Source organism: Phoenix dactylifera, chromosome 18 (assembly GCF_009389715.1).
Source record: "Phoenix dactylifera cultivar Barhee BC4 chromosome 18, palm_55x_up_171113_PBpolish2nd_filt_p, whole genome shotgun sequence".
NCBI lineage: Eukaryota > Viridiplantae > Streptophyta > Magnoliopsida > Arecales > Arecaceae > Phoenix > Phoenix dactylifera.
The window spans coordinates 7,691,292-7,707,045 of record NC_052409.1 but is presented as its reverse complement, the minus strand read 5'-3'; the positions used below and the strand labels follow the sequence as shown (position 1 = coordinate 7,707,045).

The 15,754-nt window shown below is 39.1% G+C and overlaps 1 protein-coding gene across 4 annotated transcripts; it reads left to right on the top strand.

Moving 5' to 3' along the window:
* The first annotated feature begins 920 nt into the window (after nucleotides 1–920).
* On the top strand, nucleotides 921–14,062 carry LOC103717389 (uncharacterized oxidoreductase SP_1686). Of its 4 annotated transcripts, XR_003387565.2 has the most exons (8): nucleotides 921–1,136; nucleotides 3,028–3,198; nucleotides 5,411–5,575; nucleotides 5,698–5,862; nucleotides 9,537–9,671; nucleotides 10,083–10,180; nucleotides 10,500–10,620; nucleotides 13,663–14,062. XR_003387565.2 is itself a non-coding variant. In XM_026808553.2 (7 exons), the coding sequence occupies exons 2-7, from the start codon at nucleotides 3,097–3,099 to the stop codon at nucleotides 13,853–13,855; spliced, it is 858 nt and encodes a 285-aa protein (XP_026664354.2). In that variant the 5' UTR covers nucleotides 921–1,136; nucleotides 3,038–3,096; the 3' UTR covers nucleotides 13,856–14,062. The 4 variants fall into 4 exon arrangements, 3 of the variants coding, with proteins under 3 accessions (XP_026664354.2, XP_026664353.2, XP_008803977.3); XM_026808553.2 differs by lacking the exon at nucleotides 10,500–10,620 and having other exon boundaries at nucleotides 3,038–3,198; XM_026808552.2 differs by lacking the exon at nucleotides 10,500–10,620 and having other exon boundaries at nucleotides 9,574–9,671; nucleotides 10,127–10,180.
* The last annotated feature ends 1,692 nt before the right edge of the window (nucleotides 14,063–15,754 follow it).

Sequence of the window (15,754 nt, the reverse complement as noted above, 5' to 3'; positions counted from 1 at the left end):
CAATTCCACCAAACAAACCGATGGCAGGAATCGACAACATATTCCAACTTGACCGGCCATCCTAGTTTCCGAGAAACAACATGAAGAAGCCTTTTAGCATTATTCGTAAAAGTGGGCTTACCGCTCCTCGACAGTTCCATGAAATGACAATCATTAAGCTCGGAGGTGGCCAGCTCCATTAACACATTCTCATCAGGCAGCAATTAAGAAGAAAAAAACTCCTAGATATGCCACCCCCTCACTTCATCAAACACTACCATGTAGCACAACATTAACCTGAACTTAACCTCCATGTCAGGTTAGACCCTTTTTTTTTTTTTTTTTTTTTTTTTTTTTTTTGGGGGGGGGGGGTATAACAGCAGTTTACATCCTGCAGGTGTGGATGCGGCCAACAAAATTAGAAAACAACAAATCAGATAAAGAACTCGGCACTCTGTCACGCTCTATCCATACAAAGCCTCCGAAGTGGTGGGCTGCATAGGAGGCAATCCAATCAGTTGCACCATTCGCTTCTCTATAGATGCGTGTGGCCTAATGGGCGCCACACTCCTGCAGTAATATGCAAATATCGAGAAGTAGCGGACTATCCTCGCCCACACGACTTCTACCCCAGACCCAATCGATCACCGTGGCCGAGTCGCCCTCGAAGATGAGCCGGTCTGCATCTAGTATTTGTCAGGCAAAGGAGATGCTCTTTCAGGTGACTCTGAGCTCAGCACATACCATCGAGGCATCGAAAATTTGTTGACATCTGCCGCCACTAATGTAGACTCATGATCTCTGATGACAGAGCCTATGCCACCTTTTGAGCCCCAAGCCAAGCTCAACGTCAGAGGCCAGTCCCAGCCCATTCAAGTCGCCTTAATTACATCGTGTCATCAGATTAGACATCTGAGCCCCATCTTCTTCTATCCGAGAGAGAGAGAGAGAGAGAGAGAGAGAGAGGCATGATGATGGGGAAGGAAGAGATTCGGTACGGAATTGTAGGGGCGGGGATGATGGGGAGGGAGCACATGGTGAACCTCTCCCACATCCGCGGCGACGGCGCCGCCCTCACGTGCGTCGCCGACCCACACCCTCCCTCCCTCGACCTCGCCCTCGACCTCGCCCGTTCCCTCCATTTGCCCCCCCTCACGGTATGCCAACTTCTTGCTCTCTTACATGCATATCAACCTTGTGTCCGCTCTATCCATATTATTCCACTGAGTTGGAGAATTGGGAATAGTTGTACAAGTTATCCTGGAATTGCTTGCCCGGTGCATGCGATTTATTCCAGGCGGAGCACTTTGATCGGATAAATTCTCTCCCCAGTTTACTTTTATACACCATTTGATAGTTTTCCAGTTTGAGACCTTATGGTGAGGGTATGTTCTGTAGTTGGAGTGTACTTATAATGGGATTCAAGGACTAGTTGCTATTAGCTTTTTATAATGGGAATTTCATTTTTGAATTTTTTGAATTAATATGGGAATTTCATCTCACAGACTTGATCAAAGATAAAAGCTTTGCCATGTATTTGCAAGTGTTATTTGAATTGGATGAATCACAAACTTTTGCATGAGCATTATTGGTAAATGTTTCCTAAGCTGGGTCTAACTCGTACTCGTAAAAGAGTATTTGATCAAATTTGAGTCCCTAAAAGTTGGTTAGTTATTACTAGTGATAAGCAAATCCTTTCACGTTTTTTCAAATGGGATATTACTAGAATATTGTATCACAAGGAGTCCTTGTTGCATATATTTATATATGTATATACTCCAATTATGTTGATGTCACATGTGAACTATAGGAATTCCATTTTAAGCTTCATGGTGTGATCTTTGCAGCTTAAGAGTTGAACTTGGGCAGTAGGACTTGGTCCATTAGCAAATTGATTGATATTAGATCTCCTTCAACCCTCTAAATCCATCCTATCTGCAAAGTTGCATCCCCTACAGAGGCTGCATTCTGACCTTGAGGTGGGCAAAGAGGGCAGGAGGGGGTCTCATGGACATGGGCATATTGCGGCTCGATTTCTTGGTGTTCATGATCTTGTTTGGTCTCTCCTAAGATATTTCTGCATCCTTAAAAAGTTATTAGCCCCAAGCTTGTAGTTAATTGCCTTGGATTTCGTGAATTAGCATGTCAAGAAGATGGTACCTTGTTTTTTTAAAGGAAAACTTGGTTCCATCAGTGCATGCCAAACTTCATGCAGCATGACAAAACAGGCTAATTTTAAGAGCATGCTGCATATGGCACTTTGCTATACATAATCATGCTCGTGCCTGCCTACCCCAAAATTTTGAACTGATACAGAGAACTGGAGATGGTGACTTTGGAGGTTATCCACAAGAGTAAGAAGATATTCTTGCTTCATGGCGCATGAACATATGCTTAATGGGTTTTTTAAGAGCCTCATCATGGTTGAAGAGTTTTTCAGTTATGGCCTACAAATCTGCTAACCAATTCTAACTTTTAGTTACCTTGCAGCAACTTGTTGTCAGACCATGTTGATGTGTTTGGCCCATGAGTTGTCAGAGTTTTCTTCTCATTATTAAACTACCATATACTGTAATTATTTCATTCATAAGGGGCTTTTCAGGTTGTTGGGATGGATGGAAAATCATGCAGCACTAATACTCCTATATTTATCTATGTTTTAGCACCTCTAGTCCCATTTTCAATTATGAGACTTTGTATTAGTTTGATCTCTTGAACTTGATGGTTAGTGCTGTCACCATGCAATTTTGTTAGATTGTTTTTTGAATCTAAGTAGTAAGTATATATATATGAAGTCGAGTAAATTGTATTTGTGACTAAGCATGGGCTTCTATTATAAAATAACAGTGTTCCCCTTGTGCGATGCATATGTATGGAGACGTGCACACTCCTGAAAAAAGCCTCATGCACCACTTGAGAGTTTGCTTTTAATAATAGAATAGATTTTAGGGTCATCACATGCCAAGGGAAATCTGTGATGCTGGAATTTTTCTTACAAGATTGTTATTTTTGATTTGCAATTTTTAATAATTTTAGAAACCAATATAGACATTCTCAGGACACCGTGAGCTGCTAGACAGTGGACTCTGTGATGTGGTGGTTGTGTCATCTCCAAACATGACTCACTTTGAGATTCTCATGGATATAATTAGCCATCCCAGACCTCATCACGTACTTGTGGAAAAGCCTCTTTGTACTACCATTCAGGACTGCAGAAAGGTCAGCTATAAATTTTATGTCTATGAATTGCTTACATTATACACATAATGTTGGCAGCCCTTTCTATGTTGTTTGTTGTTCATATTGCCTTAAATTTTCCACTGGTGTATATTTTAGCTTATAATATATTTAATTCAGGGATCTCTTTCTATGTTACTCCTTAGGTCATTGTTTAGACATGTTGCCTGATTGTTGGGTCTGTTGCGCAAAGATATGAAGTAAATTAGTAGATTGAAGGATGCATCATGTTGTTCAGCATTAACTAAGAGTCTTGAAGCCACTGAGCTTTATGTTTATATCAATTTGTTGGAATCAACAGAAGCATAATCATAAAATAATAATTTTCATAAAGTTCCTGAAAACTAATTCTGTGCTTTTTTCTTTGAAAAGATATAAGGCCCCCTGTCTCATGTTTTTTCATGAATTTTAGAAGTTTAAAAATATTTGGAATACTATTAAGAAAATTGATATTGATCTATTCAAAAAGCAATCTTCATCAGAAAAATAATACTGACTCCGGAAGACTTTTTTGAAGTAAAAATCCCCACCTACTCAAATATCATGCTCTGCAGGAAAATTTATATGGTGTCTTACAGTCTGTGCAACTTTATGTTGAGAGAGTTTTCAACTCTTGTACCATGTAATATAAATACTATAATCTGTGATAAATCTGGACATTAGTTGAGGCTGTAGAAATGTTCATACCAGAAGTGTAAATATTCTAGTTTTGTAGTTTTATCATGGGGGGAATGCTTTAAAAGGATGCATCCAGCTCTTAGCAGCAGGGAAGTTTAATCCATAATACCGCATCCATTTTGGGATTTCTCAGGGAATTCACTTTGGCACCTGCTTCCTTAGAGCTTCCTTTTTTCCTTTTTTCGGAGAGATCTTCTTCTCCTTACACTGGCACCTTAACTTGCCCTGCATATGCTCATACTTCAGGTAACTAAGATCCAGCTTATGATAAAATTTCTTTTACTGAAGAGATATCACGAAAATGAAGAACACAGTGAGTTTGGTGCACAGTAAAAGAATAGAAAATGATGGCTCTTTTTTATATCATATGTAATCATATGCAATCCTATATCCATATGTCACATGTTTTCTCAGTTTATATACACTATGCATCAGGATGGAGATGCTACATGTGATATGTCTCTGCATGATTAGGTCAAAACCCTGAAACATGGAAATTATTCATATATCCATAAAAGGACTATGCTAGATTCAACGTGTATACCATAATTAGTTTTGAAGGAGGACGAATGTGATGTGATGAACAACCACTTATAGCCTTCTTAGACTGCAAACTCTGCTGTAGTCAATTCACAATCCTCAAAGCATTACTGTCTTCACACCTGTGTTTCTCTTGTTCTTACCTCTATTTATTACTAATGCACATAAGGAGAAAAAGGGATTGGACAAATGATGGTGATAATCTGGCCTTGTGGCTTGGCAATACTTAATAGAGAGGAGGGTGTGTCATTGTCAGCTTGAGACTCCTAGAAGGATGTACCCTTACTGGTCAGAACTTAGATATGGAAAATTGATCATAAAAGACACCCCATGTTCTCTTTTTATCTAGTCCACTGGAAAAAGAAGTTCTTTAAAGAGCTCCTTTATGCTCGACATTTTAGCTTTCCATTATAACTTTATCCATAAATTGTCCACGAGATAATTTAATGACATGAACTGACATCCGTAAACTTAAACCATGAGAAATCAATTTCATGAATCATATATATAAACATATATACCCGTGGATCCAAGCTCTCATGAAAAACAGTTAAAACTTTTTGATCCAAGATTTTACATCTGATTTTGACAGGATAACATAGAAAAGTGTCATTGATGGCTTTCTTACTGGTAATCCTACTTCCACTTAAAGCTAAACACTGGGTGTGCTCCATCAGTTGTACTTCAAGCATTATGGAGGTTGGCCCTAAAGTGAGTAGACTAGAACAAAAATACATAGTAGCTTCCTCAAGTTAAAAGACCACAAATAAAATCACTCATGGAAAATCAGCACTTATCTTTTGATAATGTTGTTTTGTGATGTGTATTCTCAGTGTTGATCATCATTATTGTTAAATACTATGGCATTTACATGTATATACTCCATATTTTGTTTGCTTATATTTGTCCTCGTGTTCTATGAACAAGAAATTTTTTTGGGCTACTACTGATAATGTCCTCGTGTTGATCATCATAGGTCGTAGATGCAGCTAAACAGAGACCTGAGATACTGGTGCATGTTGGGCTGGAGTACAGGTATATGCCTCCTGTGGCTAAATTAATTGAGATAGTTAAAAGTGGAACACTTGGGCAAGTTAGGATGGTGGCAATCCGTGAACATCGTTTTCCTTTTCTGGTTAAGGTACGATAAGGTTGTTTGTATGTGTTAATCTGTGCTTGGCTAATTCTGAGAAAAGAAATGGTGTCTTCAGTACATCTTGTTTTCTTAAAAATCTAAATACTCTAACAGCTATATTCATATAGGTCAACAACTGGAATCGGTTTAATGTTAATTCTGGGGGGACTCTGGTTGAGAAGTGCTGCCACTTTTTTGATTTAATGAGGCTGATTGCAGCTGCAAATCCAGTTCGTGTGATGGCTTCTGGGTCTATGGATGTTAACCATAAGGATGAAATCTATGATGGAAAGGTCAGCTTTGTTTTTAAATATTTTCCTGTGGTTGACTATTGTTCCAATAATTCGCTTAGTTTGACAAGTATTTGATTTATGTATATACAGAATATATATATATATTTCACTTAGAGAACATTTGACATTGATTAAGAGTTTTGTAAAGAAGCATTTGATGTATTGTATAGATTAAATAATGCTGCATACAAGCATACTAGGTCAATGACATGTATGCAGTTACTCCTTTTTTCTCATAAAAAAGGTAAGATAAAGAGGGAGGGTTGATTTCTGTATCTCTTTTCTCAATCTTTATTTCAATCCTTTTAGTTCCTCTCACCTTCACTAATGAAATAGGAACATTGTTGGAGATCAGAAATTCGTCTGTCTTGTTATTATCTATCCTGAATACAGAGCTTGGGGATCTAATAGGTTGTCTGAGATATGTTCTTGATTTCTGGATCAATCGAGGAATTGGTAGTGATCTAGCTAATTGTAGGCATCGATTGCATTGGGCATTATTACATCAAATCCTTAGGTCAAATTATTTCAATTAAGTATGTGTTGTTGATTGATTCCATGTTCTTTAGTCAAGAGAAACATCATTATTTACATCCTCTTTAGTGAAGAGAAACATCATTATTCATAGTTTATACTAGATATCAATGAATATTTTCATTAATGATTTTCGTAACTTTCCCCCTGATGTACATCTTGTGTGTAAAATGTTATCGGTAGTAGTAGTGATCATACATCTGGAATAAGCTTCTTGTATGGTCATATTGGTGCCTCGCACAGGTTCCTCAAATAAAACGTTGCAGACAAGGAGTGGAAATTGAAGTATGTTTCTTAAAGAATAAAAAGTGCCTAAATTGAACTGATTTCTTTATAAGGTTGCATGTAGTCTACCTCTAATTAGTTTGGATCTTTTCTATCACTTTACATTGGTTGCTTGCGGGGCTAGGTTGAGGATGATTATATGAAGAGTATGGCTGCTCTCATAAGTGTACTTAGCTTCACTAGACTACATACCCAAGATTGTTGTTGGAAGACCAAATACGAGGAGTAAGAAAAGTAAGTTGGAGGAGCAATTGAGTACTCAGAACTTTATTAGTCAAAGATTACAAGGGGCTAAGTTGGAGACAGTTTACGCATTATATACTTACTAGGTTATAGTTGGTAAACTCTCTGAAGGAATTTCACCTTGTCAGAAAACTTTTGTGCACAAATAAAAATTTAAAATTAAAGTTTGAGATTTTTGTAAAATAGTATGGAGGGAGCTCCTCTCTTTCTAGCTTTTCTAGAGAGAGAAGCTCTGGGAAAAGGGGTGGTTTCTTTTGTGCCCAAGGAAGGGAACTAAATCCCTACGCAGCTATTCCCTTTTGGCTGGCCAGTCATCTATGGACCTTTCACCTCTCTCCTCTCCTCGCATATTTCCTTTTTCTTGACCTCTCTTTCTGTTTTACTTGGATTTTCAAATGGGTTTAGTTTGGGTTTTAGCAACGGAGCGGGGTTGTGCTTCATGCAGCAGCATCGGTGATGGTAGAAGCCATGGCGTTTGGAGTGGCTCTGGTAGGAGCAACCATCCTGACCTTCCTCTTCCCATAGTCTCGATCATCAATCTTCGTTCCTGATCCACTTCATTTGATACTCTCAATGATATTGATGGTCACAATATCCTTCCCTTAGACTGATCTCACTAGTGGTATGGATGCTGGTGCCTGGCGGCACTAAGTGCAGTGGGGTGTGCTTGCGGAAGGAGCCACAATTGACGTTGGTACTGGAAATAATCATTAGGAAGTGGGTGGCAGTGACACCAGCGGTGATGTAGGGGAAGGGGCAGATGATGATGCCTATAGACTTGGTATGGTGTTGTTTGGGGAGGGATTACATCTCTATAGAATACTTTAGTTGATCTTAGGAGGATCTCTACTTGAAGTTGATGGCATGTATCTCTAGAAATCCTGAAGGCCTATGAGAGTTCTTAGGAATCTAATTCGTTGTTGTTGCAGTCAGCACACAAGGGGCACAATTGTGTGTGCAGCTTGAGAAGTTCTTCGTTGAGTTGGAATTTTGAATGTTTGAGCTTGGCCCATGTTGTTGCTGATGAGTGTTGTGTCGATGTCTCAAGTTGCTGTGGAGCCTAGCCAACTTGTTTTCCATGTTGGGGCCTGGCTGTGTGGTTGCCCATTGTGTTGTAGCCTATTGTGGCATCTAGTTTGGGACCAACCCATGTTGTTGCCCTTCATGGCATGGATGTTCTAGTTGAATCCTTGTTGTTAGGTGCCCACTATTTTACAGCCCTTTGCGGCATCTGAGTTTTGGCTTGGCCCTTGTTGTGCCCTCCTATGGCTTGGGTGTCTGAGTCAGTCACGTGTTTGTGTTGTTGTGTTGTTGTCTGCTATGTTGTTGCCCTCCATGGCTTTCTGATCCATCCGAACTAGATGCTCAACCTTTAATTGAGATGGTGCTGGGTTGGTCGTCCTCTTTTGAGGTTTTGGGCTCAGTTCTTATATTTCATTTTGACAGAGTAGAAGGCTTCATCCATTTTTCTTAAGAAAAGAAAAAAGTTTTTGACATATCTGTATGTTTATATACATTAAGGTTTTTCCTAATGAAAATATCATGAATTGTAAGCAAGATCTACATAGTTTGTATGTATTTTGAACCCATAAAGCATGATTAGACATATGTGATGGTCACTACTAGCAATTGCTGCCAGTTAGGAGCAATTTTATCAACTTGACCGCTCAGAGTGCATCAAATTTGCATGTGTATTTAGACATCAAGTGTGCTCGATCAAATTATCGAGGTGGAAGCCTTTGTTTTTAATAAAATGTAAGATCTATACAGAACTAATGTTCTTTGGTATTTCTAAATAAATGAACCCCAAGAAGGCAAGTACAAAATGAAGATTAGGGTTTTCTAATCCAGGAAATCAAATCTGTACTTAGGCTTGGCGGAATCATTGTTGTAAGAGTTTGCACCCTTTGTCTTTGACTCGCTAACTCAAATCTTCTTAGGGTTTAACACTGATGATTCCTGAGAGTTGCTGGATTACCACCTCCAATCAGAACCAAATTCCTTTCTTGCGGTCATAGAGTTGGTACCTTTAGGTTTATAGAGTGAGCATCGTATGAGAAGAATCACTAAAGAATAAACTTAAAAATAATTCTTATTCATCAAATCATAGGCTGTAATCCTAGGTTTCGAAGGCTTACACTACCCCTAGGACTAGGATTTCTATTGGTGCATTAGGAATCCACATGACACTCCGAGTAGATTTAAATAATGAAAGCTGCGAATTGGCAAGGAACTGATATGCTAGTCCTCTGCAGGCGGTAAAGTTGTCACATATGATTGGATATGCTTGATATTTCACAGAATTCTTTTTTCCTTTTCATGCGTGGAATTCTTTTGACTGCAGGAATAACATCAAAGAATCTCTAAATGTAATTCTGAAGCAAAAGAAATTATCAGTTTAATACTGGAGACTTCCTATGTGCAGGGTCTTAGTGGTTTACTACTCTTTCAGGACCACTCTTTGATATTTACTATTTCATAGAAACATGCCTGCTTCATAATGCAGTATGTTCGGCAACCTTTTTTTCTCCTGCTCACAATCTAACATGTTCAAAATGATATTTCTTTATCCTCAGGCATCATTATATCTTACAATTCAACTCTTCAAATAGGTACCAGATATCATTGATAATGCATATGTGATTGTAGAATTTGATAATGGCTCTCGGGGCATGCTTGACCTTTGCATGTTTGCTGAAGGCAGTAAAAATGAGCAAGAAATTTCTGTTGTTGGTGACATTGGAAAGGTAATTTTACTCAAAAGACTTTAAGATATTGATCTTGAATTTTCATAAGAATCCTTTAGCACATATTCTTATCAGCTGCCAATTTATGCACTAGTTGAGTGGTCTTAGTTTGGTCACAGCATTTAGTTGATAAACTAGTTCCCTTTGTCCTGGCATTGCATTTTTAATCCTCAATGTAATGATGTTTGATAATCCAGTTCCCCTTTTTGATTTTCTTTTATTTTTCCTTCCCAGTGTTTTTTTCTTCTTGTTTCTCTCCTTTTCTATCCATTTCATTTCTCATGGAATGTGTGCTGGTATTTCCTACCATTTCTCTCAAACACACAAAAAAAACGATACGCATAAAAAAGAGTGGGATTTGTACTATTATATATTGCTTCTACTGAGGAGCAACTCAGAATTTGCTTACAGGGTGAGGCCTTTGTTCCTGAGAGTGTTGTGCGTGTTGGCAACAGAGCAGCAGGGAGGGCTGGAGTCATGACAATAAAAGCAGAGGATGAACGAATCAAGTATGTATTATCATTTATTATTATATACATAAATTATGCTCACATTTTCTGTTTGATTTGTAAATTTGTTTGAAGTGCAATAGTATTTTTTTCTCGATAGTTCTGCATGTTGAGAAGTTAAAATTTGGCTCGATAGCAAGCGAACCATTAGAATAAGGCTTAATAATGATGTAAATTAGCCTCTTAAAGTATATATAAAGGAGAATCCATACCACAGAATCAATGGTTTGATTCATCTGGAAAGTCTAATCTAGCTGGTCACAGTCTAGAGCCAATAAATTTCTAATATAAGTTTGTAAGTACTTTATTTTGCTTTTAGGTAACGTTTTAATTGCATATTCAAATCAAAGAAGGAGCCCTTCATTTGGTTGACAAGGTGGCCGCACACTAGTGGCAATACAGCAAAGTCTAGTGCAGTAAACTTACTGGCTGCTCAGCAGGTTTGTTCACGCTGGTTATTATGTAGGCTTATGCTAGCTGTTTTCTTAGGTGCCCCATTTGGACCTTCATGCTATTATTCTTATCCAAAGAAGGGCCTCTATATGTAAGTGCGGCTAACTAAGTCCAATTATACTTTACAACAGAACCCAGCTAACTTTTCTTTATCTTTTCTTGGGCTATTACTTCAGCTTTTCCCCCTATCTGCATTGTCGTAGTCAAATGGGTAGTCAAGTGGTATATCAGTGGATTGATTTGTACAACTGCAGAATTAGGGAAAGTAAGAAACCGATATATTGTTTTTCTCCATGATTGTGGGAGAAGCAGTGAATCGTTGTAACAGAGTTGTTCTCTTACCTTCATAATCTTGTGAGAGGGACTGAAAATTGAGACTTGTGTGTGTCGATGGCTTAAGACCTTCCTCTACAGCAAGATGATTTGCTTAACAAGGATTCGCACGTTCGAGATGGATGCTTACAGCCCATACTCTAAAGAGGGTTCAGATTGAGGGACACCTTGATGTGGTGGTGCTGCTGTCATCCTTTTTCTTTCTTTCTTTCTTTCGTTTTTTTCTTACCGAGCACATGAAAATTTCCAGAAATTAACAAAATTCGTCACTGTCAATTTCAAGAAATATTATTTTATATGACGGGAGCAATTGTGAATGGAGCAGATGTTGAAAGGAAGCGGGATTTGTTTGTGGCACTAAGAAGTGCATGTGATAGAGTAATTAGAGAGGTACTTTGGCAGGCATTAAAGAAGAAGGTATTTTGAAATTGTTAGAGGCATATTTTGGGGTGTCAACAACCATTAGGAGTAATTTTGGTGAGACTAGTAAATTTTCAGTTAGTTATGCTTTATGGGGACTTACACGGGGTCCATATTTCTTACACTAATCATAGGTGGATTTGCTGCTGCTGCTTAGGAAGATGTGGATGTTAGTTTTAGATGATAGAGTGCTGATTGATGAGAAGAGGATTATTTATTTCTCAAATTTATGATGTCAAACCATTGTAAGATAGTAACCCAAGAACATAACATGATATCTTATGTGGAGCTTCATGCGCTGTCATGTTTACTAAGAAAATGAAACACAAAAGAGGGGGATGGGGGCCTGGAATTAGTTGTTAACTGGACAGAGCTATGCAGCCCAACTGATCAAGAGATCCAGGCCAAAATTTGTTATAATCTAAGTACTTGGTATATAATTGGTGATATGTTTTCTTTTCATGGTATAATATTTTGGCCTGTCCATGAGGCTGCCTCATGATTTGTGATGGGTAATGGTGAAGACTATCTGGTAACCAGAAAAATTGATGGATGGGCTGTCAAACCTTTATAGTTCTTTTTGATATACTAGGTTGCCATGAGTGTGGTGTATTTAGTAGAACAGCGCAAGATAAAGACTGGTCAAAGGTTGTAACTGTAAACAAGGAAGAAGTAGGGATCAGTAAACAACTCTAGTGCATATTGAGTGATGTGGCCTAAATCTAATCCACCCATCACAGGTCGACATATAGCGAGCATTTTGAAAAAAATTGGATTTCAAATCTTTTCGAATCCTTGGCGGGGTCCACAGATAAGAAAGGAAGATACAATAATCTATTGATTTTTGTTCCCAAATCATGACGGATCCATGCTCCCTCCTCTTTATAAACAAAGCCAGAGGGAGGAGCATAGGGAGGGAGAAAGGGGGAGAAAACGAGCAGCCAGAGGCTTCCAAGCACAAGTTCTCAATGAGAGGCTCTCAAGGTCTCATGGCGACAAGCTCTCATGGTGACAAGCTCTTGTAGCTATCTCTGCACCCAGCTCCTCTTCCATAGCCATTCTTGCACACTATCTCCTCTGTAGACGGGATGCACGTCTCTATAGACCGGGATGTGACTCTTTGGAGGTTTCCCAGTCCGCGCACCCTTGTTGATCAGGATGCGAGTCCCTAGGACCGGGACTCGCGACATTCGACCAGAGCCATGGGAGCTTCCAAGCAGAGCTCCCAGTCTGCACTTGTAATCCGCGTATCCTTGGTGATCAGGATGCGAGTCTCTGGAGACCGGGACCTGCGGCATCTGACTAGAGCCAGGCCGAGCTCTCAGGCTGTGCTCTAATGCTGAGCACTCCAGGCCGAGCTCCCATTACGAGCTCCTAGGATGCACTCCAATGCTGAGCTCCCATGCTGAGCACTCCGGGCCAAGTACTCCAGGTTATATACTCAAGGCCTAACGATCTAGGAAGATCACTATACTCTGATAGTTTTTATTCTCTTGCTATTTCACGTTGTTGTTACAAAGCATTGCTTGACTTAAGCATCGGAGGAGGCTCGGCCGGAGCCACCCCAGCGGACCTTTCTCTTCTCTTTGTGTGCACACCCGCGACACTCCACAGTAGTTGGTGTTCCGTCTTCTACCACCATGGACCGAGCGGGTTGATCTTTGTCATCCACGCCTCCAGATCATTAGAGCATGGTTAGGCAGGATTTGATCATCAACATTGAGAAAAGTTTAGGGGATCAGCTGAATGGTTATGATATCAAGACGTGTTACATGAGATTTCAGGCAGATATTGATTTGTATCATATGCTAGATCTTCAGGTAGATGGATGAGAATCTGGGAACATGTAAGAAAGAACCAGTGGCACCGGGTGTTGCTTTTAAAGTTCTTCCCTGTAGGATGATGTGGATCTCAAGCTTTTCTGCAATAAGAGTTGTTAAAGCCAGTAACAATAGCAGTTGTTGCACTGCAGATGTGGAGGTTAACTATTGATATTGATAGAACACCCACTTGCAATATAAAATTATCTTTGAACCAGGTGAAAGCACACTCATGCCAGCTATATCAGACTAAATTTATAAAATTTAAACATGTCAAGATGTAAAAAATTTATAAGATTCATTGCCTTCCATTCTGCAACAACCTATCATTCTCATATCCTAACATGACTTTGATTCTGAATGGCTTGATGTGGTTCATTTATTCTTATTTTTTTTTCTCTTCTTTTCCTTTTTTTTTTATAGCCTCCAATGATTTAAATAGTTTGTGTTCTCCAGATATGACGGACTGCATCATGGATCGAGCTATTTAGAACACCTAAACTTCCTGTCTGCAGTCAAAGCTCAAGGTGGTGGTGCCCCTGCTGTTGACTTGAATGACGGGTTTCTCGCAGTTGCCATTGGTGTTGCAGGTCAACTTTCAATTGAGAAAGGCCGTTTTGTTACCATGGAAGAGGTCTTGTCAATCTAGTTAACATTCAAAATCTGTCTCTCACTATTCTCTCCAACAGAAAGGGAACAGTTGTCCCAAATGATGATGCTTTCATGTATTTTGTTCTCGAGGGTAGTCCGGTTATGCTGCTTCTTCCACTCTATGACATATAAATGTGTCTTTCTTTTCCAGATTCCAGTTCATCACTTCAACTAAGCGTATCAACTTTAAGGATATTTTTCATCACCTGGTTTTCTTTCACTGTATCAGGATATCAGTGCATGTAATTCAAACATCAATCCTTATAGCTGCGAGTAAACATCCATGCAAAAGTATACCTTTTAAGATATATGGCTAGGGAATATGGTATAAAGTCTCGCAGAGCCATGATAGCAAGGATGATTTGCTGTTAAAAGGTTGGAAATGGTGAGGCTGGCTTCAGCCACAGAAAGTTGCAGGCTTTGATGCTTCAACAGGGATTTATATGGCATAAAACAACCAGAGCAGAATATAGGAGATGCAAATGGTTGCACATGTATCTGAGGATGCTCGAGGATCTGGAGGAGTGTTATTAGATGTTAAATTTTGCAGAGCTCAGTGTGGGCCATGCTTTGGTAGTAAATGTAAATATTAAATTTATTATGGGATCATTTGCTCACTGAATTATCATACAACTAGAGAGGATTCAATCTTGGAGTAAAGTCGTTTGTTGATAATATGATGGTAGATACTTCAGATGATAGAATGATGAACTGTCTCCAAAGATGCAAGTTAACTAGATCTTCGAATTCTAGATAACAGATAATCCTCTAGTAAATGATCCTAAGGAAACCCACCATCAGACTGGCTCTAGGATTGTTAAATACTGTCAGCATAACTAACCCTCAAGAACATCAATAAGACTGAGTTTTAAATATCCCAAATTTGAAATCCATACAGAATAGCATCCATAACTATAACATGTATGAACATTATGGAATTTCCAGCCCCTGACTGTGGTTGTTTTCTTCCTAAGAACAAGCAACATCTTGTAAAGCGCCGGATTATCATCGCAAATTCTGAGCTCGGAATGAAGAGGCTTCAACCTACAAAAATGATACCGTCAAATCCCTTCTCAGGCTTAGCACAACAAGTGCACAAGCATAGGAACAAGAAAACTCATAGCAGGATGGCAAAATAAAAGTCTTGGACCATCAATGGTGTAAAGATATTGTTATTTGGGTCGCTTTTCCTCCCAACCTCAATAGACCCAGTATGAGTTCAGAACCCTCAGACCTCCCAACTTCCATCCTGCTCTCTCCTCAGCTACAGACCTCTTGTTTGCTTGGAACTTGAGTTGAGTGATACACGAACACGATAGATGACATATCCTTATATTAGAAGCAAAAATGAATGATTCGAAACTTGCCAAAAGTGTATACTTACAAAAAGGGTGCAGAAAGAAGAATCAGTGAGTAAACTTTCGAGACAGGCCAGAGAGCCATAAACTAATCATAAATTCCACGATCAACCTTTATGAAGGTAATTAAAAGTTAAACCAATTACCTTCTTAGTAGCAGCTTGCCTATCAGTTCACATGTGTGAAACTGGAGGCTTAACATATCTCTGAATAACAATTTTATCACAATTGAGAATAGCATGCAGCACTGCATACCATATCTGCTGATAAAGGAATCACTTCCCCCCCCCCACCCCCCCCTGCATAATAGCCTCCCAACAGAAATTTAAAAAATAGCTCCAAAAGTCACAATCTAAACAATCTAGTTTCAAACAGATTCACTAATCAAATTGATGTGTTGTGTTTGCATGATCAAAGTTTCTGAATTTGGTCTGGAACACAACTCTGGATTTGGCTGAGAAGCGAGGAATGATGGGCTGTATTTGTTCCTCAAAGTTTTGAGTACTATGGGCCTTATTTGTTCAACTTAGAGCTCAAAG